This window comes from Triticum aestivum, chromosome 3B (assembly GCF_018294505.1).
Source record: "Triticum aestivum cultivar Chinese Spring chromosome 3B, IWGSC CS RefSeq v2.1, whole genome shotgun sequence".
In the NCBI taxonomy this organism is placed as follows: domain Eukaryota; kingdom Viridiplantae; phylum Streptophyta; class Magnoliopsida; order Poales; family Poaceae; genus Triticum; species Triticum aestivum.
In genome coordinates, this window is record NC_057801.1 from 745036904 (window position 1) to 745046511 (window position 9608).

General features: G+C 43.2%; 1 protein-coding gene across 4 annotated transcripts; it reads left to right on the plus strand.

Moving 5' to 3' along the window:
* Nucleotides 1–2132: 2132 nt before the first annotated feature.
* On the plus strand, nucleotides 2133–5593 carry LOC123072145 (beta-glucosidase 5). 4 transcript variants are annotated; one of them, XM_044495700.1, is made up of 13 exons: nucleotides 2134–2412; nucleotides 2504–2567; nucleotides 2650–2708; nucleotides 2910–2985; nucleotides 3078–3146; nucleotides 3307–3394; nucleotides 3562–3820; nucleotides 4167–4282; nucleotides 4376–4590; nucleotides 4739–4767; nucleotides 4879–4981; nucleotides 5097–5184; nucleotides 5254–5593. In XM_044495700.1, exons 1-13 carry the CDS (start codon nucleotides 2284–2286, stop codon nucleotides 5282–5284), a joined length of 1326 nt encoding a protein of 441 aa, XP_044351635.1. In that variant the 5' UTR covers nucleotides 2134–2283; the 3' UTR covers nucleotides 5285–5593. The 4 variants fall into 4 exon arrangements, with proteins under 4 accessions (XP_044351634.1, XP_044351632.1, XP_044351635.1 ...); XM_044495698.1 differs by having other exon boundaries at nucleotides 5268–5593; XM_044495699.1 differs by having other exon boundaries at nucleotides 2133–2412; nucleotides 4739–4981.
* Nucleotides 5594–9608: the final 4015 nt, after the last annotated feature.

Genomic DNA, 9608 nt, shown 5'->3' on the forward strand with positions numbered 1-9608 from the left:
GCGACCTCTCACTAGCTCCCCCATTGAAGCGACATGCCGGCCGAGGGTGCCGCCCGTGACGCGTCCCCGGTGTCCGCGCCTGTTCAATGCCGGAGACGTGTTACTGGACGGGACGGGAAGAATATCTACCACGCCCGTTCAATGCCGGGTCCGTCCTATGCTGCCATTAAGCAAGCTCATCGGTCGAGAAACACACTCCGGCGCCGCGCATTGGAGCACCCGGAGGCCCGGCCCCACCGGAATCAGCTATTTAAAGGCGGCCACTGTTGAAAAACGTAGTAGAAAACAAAAATTTCATACCAACGATCACCCAAGATCAATATGAAGATGCATAACAGGTTGGGATCATGATCCTTACCGTTACCGAGTTGCAGCAAAAGTAGAACGTGTTGGTGTAGATCGTATTTGGAGTCCCTCGAACCGTCGATGATGATCCCTCGTACTGCCCATGAACTGCCGACAAATATTTGGAATAATAATATGAGAACTAAAAGTAAAAAATATGTATGATTTTATTGTATTTAATTATTTTATAGTTGTAAGATATTGATGAAAAATAAATAGCATAATAAAGTGCAAATTATCGTGCATTTTTTGTATGTTGAGGTGGATTTTTCCTCTGCACAATTGTAGTTACGGTGCGCCCTTTTGTATGCATGTTTTTTTTGTGGATTTGTTTTTGTGCATGTTGCACGTTGAGGTATCATGGTTGTATCTTGTATGTTGAGAAAAATATGTTAATACTAGAAGCAAACTATTTAGATATACAAGATATATAGGAGAAGATAAGGTACGAAGTGTGAGATGAGATATATGGTATACATGTGCCCCTCTTTGTCCATTTGCGTCCATTTGCCTATGTGCTTGCATGCTATTCATTTGTAGGCATTCCAAGCTTTGGAGGCATTCAGGACCCAACATGACGGCAATCCTTCCACCTCTCCCATTGTTCAATGTCATCAAGGGGGAGGAGAAGTTCAAGACGCAATATGCCGCCTTCATGTCACGTGGGGGGAAGGAAGCCGTGGAGGAGGTTGGGGAGGGCGAAAAGCCACGGCCGCGGGGGAAGACCAACTCCAAGAAGGAGGACAAGCGCGATGCGACGTCAATTGCTTTGCTTGCAACCGTGGAGGGCATGATGAACAAGAAGGACACAAGGAAGGATAAGCGTCGGCAAGACAAGGAAGAGCAAATGAACGCCTTGATGGAGATCCAGAGGAGGAGGCTTGACTTCGAGGCAAAGAAGCAAGCCAAGATGCTCGAGATGGAAGCGGAGAAACAAGCCAAGATGCTCGAGATCGAGGCCGCCAATGTCAAGAGCAAGGCAAAAGAAGTGACGCTCGCTAGCATGATGACGGGGCTCGAGATCATGAAGGTGGACCTAAACACCGTGTCGTCGAGGAAGAGGCCATGGTTCGAGAAGATGCAGTCCGGCATGTTCAAATTTGACGACGAGTGATCTATGGCGGAGAGCGCCATCTTTTATTTTATGCCGGCAAGTGTGCTGGCATGACCACGGCCCGAGATGACGTGGTCGAATTTCCGTCCCTTTTTGTGTGTCGACGTGTGTGCCGGCTGCTCGCAAGTGGGCCAGTATGAACTGTGTGGTGGTTTTTTTGAGGCTGACATTGTATTCCAACCGCTGGCATGGTGCCGGCATGACTTTGGGCGATGGCATGGCCGCTGCCATATGATCGATAGCCGCCTTTTAAATTTTATGCGTGGACATCAAATGAATCACCGGCATTGAACGCTAGGCCGACCCAAATCAAAAAGAGAACGACGACCGATCTAAACAGACAAAAAATGAATAAAACGTGTATCCATTTGGGTCAGCGTGTTAGAGTTGCCTAATTATTTAGATATATAGGACAAGATAAGTCACGAGATGTGAGATGAGATTTGGTAGAAGAAATCCAATACAAGGGGTGTCAGTTTTTGCGCTATTCCAGCGAAGTGACTATTGGTGGACTGTGCTGTGGAAAACAGCCACCCTGCTTTTCCAAAAGGCTAGTCTACAGAATCGTTCGGTAGTGCGTTTGTTTCTTGTGTTCCTACAAAGCGAGAAAGGGACCTGACACAAAGTACCAAACGGAGCAGGGCTTGTACTATCAAGGTGTCGACGAAGCAGGGGCTGGACCAAGCAGACAGGACAGCGCCGGCCATTTGATTCCGGGAGACGAAGCTGTGGACGATGCAGTTGGAACAGTTTGACACGCAGGTACAGTAAAGATAAGAGGTAAGAAGGCACGTAGTGGTCGCGATTTGCATGTGCGATGTGCCATGGCCTTATCCTCCCTCCTGCTCCTCCTGCTTCTCGCCGCCGCCCATGGCGCGGCCCCTGCTCTTGGCCTCAAACGGAGCGACTTCCCGCCGGACTTCGTCTTCGGCGCCGCCACCTCCGCCTACCAGGTAACCGTGCATTTGTTTTGCTTGGTCAATTGGAGTAGCTGGCTTCTCTTGCTCTGCTTCTCGGGTTAATTTGCTCTGTTTCTTGGTGTAGTATGAGGGTGCCGTGGCTGAGGACGGCAGGAGCCCAAGCATCTGGGACGCCTTCACTCACGCTGGTAACTAATGAACTCAGGCTTGTTTGACAGCCATTCAGTTTTTTTCTCCTTTTTCATTGACAATTTCTTCTCTGTTTGATAGGGAAAATGCCAGACAAAAGCACGGGCGATATCGCTTCTGATGGATACCACAAGTACAAGGTAATCGCCGTCATAGTTTACATTGTTTCCCTCAGAAAAACCATGGTTGAATTGCTTCTACGTTTTTCCTTTGATCCCAGGAGAGAATAACACGTTATCCTTCTTGCTTCCCATTGAATTATACTGCATGAACAATTTTGTGGAAGGAAATTCAGGGCTGTTTGTTTTGGTTTACACTAATGACATCGCCTGATGTTTCAGGACGACGTCAAGCTCATGGCTGACACAAACTTAGAGGCTTACAGATTCTCCATCTCCTGGTCAAGGCTTGTTCCAAGTAAAAGCTTTCCACAATATTTCTCGTTGCGCGATACTATGAGTTTCTATGATAAAAATGGCTGATCTTTGGTTTAAAACTGAAATTTGCAGGGAGGGGGGCTGTGAATCCAAAGGGGTTAGAGTACTACAATAGCCTTATAAACGAGCTAGTGAAACATGGTAAGCTTATTTGTACAAGTCTATAAACTTTGTTGTACTGACAAGATATTTCATCTTTCAGAAGTACATGACAAGCCGTGGAAATCTATCGTAGTTGGCTAAAAGTTTTTGTTCTTTAATACTTCACTATCTAAACCCTACGGCCTTCTTGTTTCGTTAGGGATTCAAATCCATGTCATGCTTTACCATCTCGATTTCCCACAAGTTTTGGATGATGAGTATGGAGGATGGTTAAGCCCTAGAATTGTGTAAGATCCTGTGCCTTTTCCTTTGTGGATGAAATTGCTCCAAAGCTGAGAATAACTAACCTTTTTATAGAAATTGGATAAAGGAGTGCCCCCTGCAAAATGTTGTCAAAATAATTGTACCTACTTTCCGAGTGGTATTTCCTCATCGATGGCACTGCAAAATGCAGGGAGGATTTCACAACATTTGCAGATGTGTGCTTCAGAGAGTTTGGAGACAGGGTTTCGTACTGGACCACGATAGACGAACCTAATGTCGGCCCAATCGGATCTTACGATAGTGGAATATTTGCACCTGGACGTTGTTCCAATCCTTTTGGAACAACAAAATGCACCATTGGGAACTCAACCGTGGAACCATACATAGCAGCTCATAACATGATATTGGCACATGCATCAGCTACTAGACTTTACAGAGAACAATATCAAGTGAGTTATCGTGTGCCCAAAATTAACAATAACTCCTTTTGCCAGAACATTCGCCAACTTTTTATCAACGAGTAATGTATTAAGATTTAAGTTTTCATCTAATACTAATTCAGAAACATCAGTATTATCAAATCAATAAAGAAAATGGTATTTGCTAACATTACAATTTTGATGGTGTCTTCATGATTGCAATTTTTCCGTACAAGATTTCCCAATTTTTAGACAAAAGATCTCATGAATTACACAAACAGACTTATCTTAAAGGTTCAAAGAAACAAAAACAAACTTATTTTAGTTCAGCAGAATGCGAGAATCTGTGTTGTCACAAAAATTGTCTTGTGTGTAGGCTGTGCAAAATGGAGTCGTTGGCATAAATGTTTACTCATTTTGGACTTATCCTTTGACAAATTCTACTGTGGATTTAGAAGCAACTAAAAGATATCAAGACTTCATGTTTGGCTGGTGTGTTATTTAGCCTCTCAGCTTTGCTTCTGGATTCTGCAATGAATGTGAGGCAAACATGGAGCTAAGCAACCAACTTTTGTTGTTATATAGGACACTAGGACCTTTGGTATTTGGAGATTACCCGCAAGTGATGAAGAAGAATGTTGGTTCTCGCCTCCCATCCTTCACAAAATCCCAATCTGAATTTGTTAAGGGTGCTATTGATTTCATAGGAATAAATCATTACTATTCTGTCTATGTGAACGATCGCCCTTTAAAGGAAGGTGTTCGTGACTATGCAGCAGACATGTCAGTTTACCAGAGAGGTAAGCATATTTTGTATCTGCATCAGCGTATTGCTGTATTGTTCATCAGTTCAGTGGGAATTTGATTCATTAAACATATATATTGACCAAATAGTCTGTCGAAGCTTTCGAAACATATACTTATAGGATATATGCTTCCGTGATGCAGGTTCTAGAACAGACCCAGCAACTAGCGAGGTAAACGTTTCCACTATGTTTGTCAAAGATGCCACTCGCTTCAGCTGTTTTGGACATGAAGTAGTTGAACTGGGAATTATGTTTCATGCAACTTTTTTCTCTCAAGTGCAGTACGTCCCAACGGTTTATCCAGACGACCCACAAGGATTACAATGTGTGTTGCAGTACCTGACAGAAGCCTATGGGAGCCTCCCCATTTATGTCCAAGAGAATGGCAAGTCGATCTACATTCTGGGCACAACGATCTGCAAACTGTTGTTGATTCAGTTTTCATCTAAAATTAATTGATACGGTAAATTTGATGAAGTTTGGCCATGATCTCTCTTCAGGCAAGGCATCCGCGAATGACACTCTCGATGACACCGACAGGGTGGAATACTTGAAGGCCTACATAGGGAGCACATTGGATGCATTAAGGTTAGCCATTCAAACAAATTCCACCAAGAATTTTCGTGAAACCTTCAGAGTTCAGTTACCATGGTGCAGTTTTTCCTCTGCAGAAATGGAGCCAATGTGAAAGGTTACTTCGCGTGGAACTTCCTGGACATATTCAAGTTCCTAGCAGGATACAAGATAGGGTTCGGCATGTATCGTGTCGACTTCGACGATGAAGCGCGGCCACGAGAAGCCAGGCTCTCTGCTCGCTGGTACTCCAGGTTTCTGAAAAATAATGGCATTAGTGCTCAGAGTGAGGTCGACGATACAGGACACCATGCTCAACAGTGAGTTGTATAGTCAGATGCACTGAGTTTGTGCGTGACCTTATCTTAGGTATATATGGGAAATGATAAATTTATCCTGGGTGAAAGAATGCTACTTGAGAGAATGCCTTTCACCGAGAAGCTCTTCCACTCATTTTATTAGCAATCAAACCTCTTCCCTTCAACTCGTACCGAAGGCTATGTCCCAGTAAGCATTTCCTCTATTTCCTTGTTTCCCACCTCTGACCTTCCACTATGACATGACCAGTCCACTAATAATTCAGGTATCTCTGAAAAGTAAGACCGTCCTCTTCCCTTCGTCAATAGAAGAACTCCAACCATGCTTTCTTGAAATAGCAGTTATTGTCTTCCTGGTCATCTTTCGACGAGTGACTCTTGGTTGCGGGGCCAGGGAGGGGACCTACTATCTACTTAACCACTAGGCAAAGAGGAAGGAGCCAGGAAGCGGGCGTTTAGTGAGGAAGAGACAAAAAAGCATTTCGTCGATAAAGATGAGTGCTTTCGATCGGCTTATTTCACTAAAGCTGCGAGGTTCTTTGATCGAATCAGCTCTTTGCGTTTACTTTCATCCCATCCCACTCTCTTTCTTCTTTCATTTTAAGAAAAAAGAAGGAATTTTAAAATCCTTCTTATCCTTCTATACAACCCAATCATGTAGTCTAGCTCTACTTTATAACGATATATCTAGCTTTTAGTTTTGTTGAACTGCGCTTATCTCAGGAAATGAGGATAACTTAACGGAGCCCAAACTCATTTGAAATAGGTTTTCTAGCCTTTGGCTTAAATAAAAGATTCAGCTAACTTGTGAGATAGAGCTGTCTTCCTGGCTGGAACAGGATGGTACCTTATGACTTCAACCGGAAATGGCTTGCATGGATCCAAAAAAAACTCAAACCAACTATTCAACAATTAGTGGGACCTAGAATGAAACTACCATTGTCTCCCCATACTCATCTACATCAACCACCGGCTACAGAGGGAGCTAGCCTGGAAAGAAAAGGAAATGAATGGAGGGTATAAGTATTTCACTGGTAAAATTCCTTCATTAAAGACACACTCAAAAATAGTTTGTTTCAAAGAAAAGGAAATACCACTGAAGAAGATCTTACTTTTTTGGCATTAACTAAAAGCCCAGATACTCTGTTAAAATGAGTCATGATACTAGTAAGCTCTTGGATAGAATTCAGATCACCGCCGCTGAAAAAAAAGATCATCTGCAAAGCACAGATGGTTGAGTCTGAGCCTCAACCAGCCTTTGTGAAAAAACTAGATTGCAGCTGATTTTTATGCTTAAAAGCCCTATATTAGAGTTACGACCGTCCACCAATAGAATAGAGACAGCGAAAGAAAGGGACAATATATTGGAATCTAAAGCCAGGGAGCTTCTAAATAGCCGGGGAATTAGCCTGGATGATGATGAAGACATCTCCCGGGTAGCAGATCTTATTTTATATGGGAAAAGGCACGATCAAGTCAACTATGCGATCCGGGCCTTAAACCGTGTAACCTCCAAAACCTGGAAGGACTTCCTGGATGAATTAAGAAAGTTGAGTGGGCCGTTTAGTTTATATAGATGAAATAGAATATATAAAAAGTTTGATCTATTCTGTTGAAATAGAATACCCTAAGAAAGTTTTCTAAACGTGGGCCACCATTTGTATTCTGACGAAATGCTATCACCCAGAAAACAGAGGAGCTGTTGCAAAATGCTGTAATCAGGCCCAGTACAAGCCCCAAAGCAGCTCTGGTGTTGAAGAAAGATGGAACTTGGAGAATGTGTTTCGACTATCGAAAACTAAATGCAGCAACTATGTTTTCCAAATACCCCATTCCTATCATAGAAGACGGCACTTTTGGATGAGGTGTGAACTAAGATAGATTTGAGGGCTGGTTATCACCAAATAAGAATGAAAGGAAGAGGATATATACAAAACAGCCTGAAGGACCGGCTTTTTGAATTCAAGGTGATGCCCCGACAACCTTTCAACAACTCATGAATAGTGTTTTTAAAGAGATATGTTGGAAAGGGGTATTGGTCTTTTTCGATGAAATTCTGGTGTACAGTTCTACCATGGTGGAGCATCTCAAGTTGCTAGAGGAAGTGTTCCGGCAGAACAAACTTTTTGTGGGTGAGCCAAATTTCATAAAGGAAATACATTATTTATGAAATTGGGGTATCTAGTGATACAAACAAGGTAGAGGGCATGACATCTTGGCCAGAACCAGCCAATGCCAGAGAACTCCGAGGGTTGCAGGGGTTATTACAAGAGGTTTGTATCGGGGTATGGAGCTATCAGCAGGCCTTTAACTGAGTTGTTAAAGAAAGGTGTGGAGAAGAAGCCAGAAAAGAATTTCTCAAGCTCAAAAGTTCTATGGTATGGTGATGCCTTTGAACGTGAACTGGGAGAGCGGCTCAAAAGAGTTGGGACAGACTAGAAGCTTTGTAGTTTATGTTCTTTAAAAAGATAATAGCAATCTTGACTTACATCCGGTCAAGATCCCCGTGAAGGAATGCTGATTGAACATCGAGCTGATAAAAAGGGAGTACCATACCAAAGATACTCCATTAAAGGAAAGGTATGCTTGTTTGGTTTCTTTGGTCCGAGAACACACACCGCAAACTCTCACAGTCGATGAGGAAACATTAGTCAAACTACATTTCAGTAATCCGTCTGGCCTTAACCTCTACGCAAGGACATCTTATGTATAGACCCATGATTAGGTAACTACTTCTTATTTTATTCGGAGTATCCAATGGAAAGTGGGGCTCTATCTACAGGTCATGGGTACCTGGGCACTAGAAAGGTTACCGAACCAGGGTTAAGTGAGGCTGTTCAAACTTCACGGCCTTCACTATCGGATGTATATGAGTAAAATTAGACATCAGTATCACAACGTAGCGTTATCCAGATCTGATCCAGGCAATTTTGGGAAGGACTCAGCATTCTCCCACAAAAGGCCAGGCCTTGAGTTTCTAGCCGACTCATATAAGTCAGGATGTCAATTTTTTTAGGTGACGTATCTTTCTATCTGATGTTCTCCGTGGTCTCAAAGGATGATCAGTCGGATAGCGACATTGATAAATAAAAAAGAAGAAGTTTACATGCCGGGTGCATACTTTAGTGCCACTAATTAGCGACTTTTTTTGCCCTTTACCTACACCATGTAGACCGGAGGATTACGCAGAATCCCATTGGCGAGTTTCAGACAGCTAGGTTATTCAAGAAACTTGGAATACCAACTCCAATGCTTGGCTTGCTGAATCAGCATATGGATTACTTCATTGAATTTCTCGGCCCGAGCTCTTGTGATTGGTCCACTTGGCAGGTGGAGTGGATCCTTAGCAGGTTCATGTGTTCCTTGTTTACGTCTGTTGGATCACGTAGCCCCTCCATTGGATTACGTTGCTCTGCCCTTGGATTACTTGCGTCATTTCTGGGTTTACTTGGCTGCTTCGCAACATGTTGGTTACTTGATCCTTCGCTTTGTTTACTTGGGAGCCCAATACTTATTGGTTGGGAAAATTACCTTCAAAGGAAAATGCTCCTCCCACTGGACCGAAAAACCCATATATTCCCATGGGAATGGGTGGTGCTGAACAAGCAGGCAGGCCCAACGTTGTTTATCTTTACTGCAATCCTGGTTAGGTAAAAGGAATTCCGCAGCAACGGGTACGTGATTAGTTACAACCAACGAAAAGACTTATTGAAATAATAGGGAATTTCCTCATCCAGTCTACTCCTAGGACTACATCATATGCTCCCAACTCCATGGCCAACAAATCAAACTTCAATTGATATACTTGCATCTCCCACTGTACACCAGAACACATCCCATACAATCGGCCCGAAGAGCATCAATGAGCAAGCCTACTAAATAGGCATAGAGATACATTAGCCGAGTTTGCTTACAACAACTGCTATCACTCTAGCATCGGAATGGCACCTTTCGAAGCACTCTACGGGAACCTTTGTCGTACCCCGATTTGTTGGGGTTGGCACGTACCGACCGTAGCTCCTTAATAATAAAAGGGATATTATTTTCTCTAAGGTGATAGGACTAATACAACCTCCATTAGCATGCCTCGGCAAAGCTTATTATGATATATTGTTAATGAAA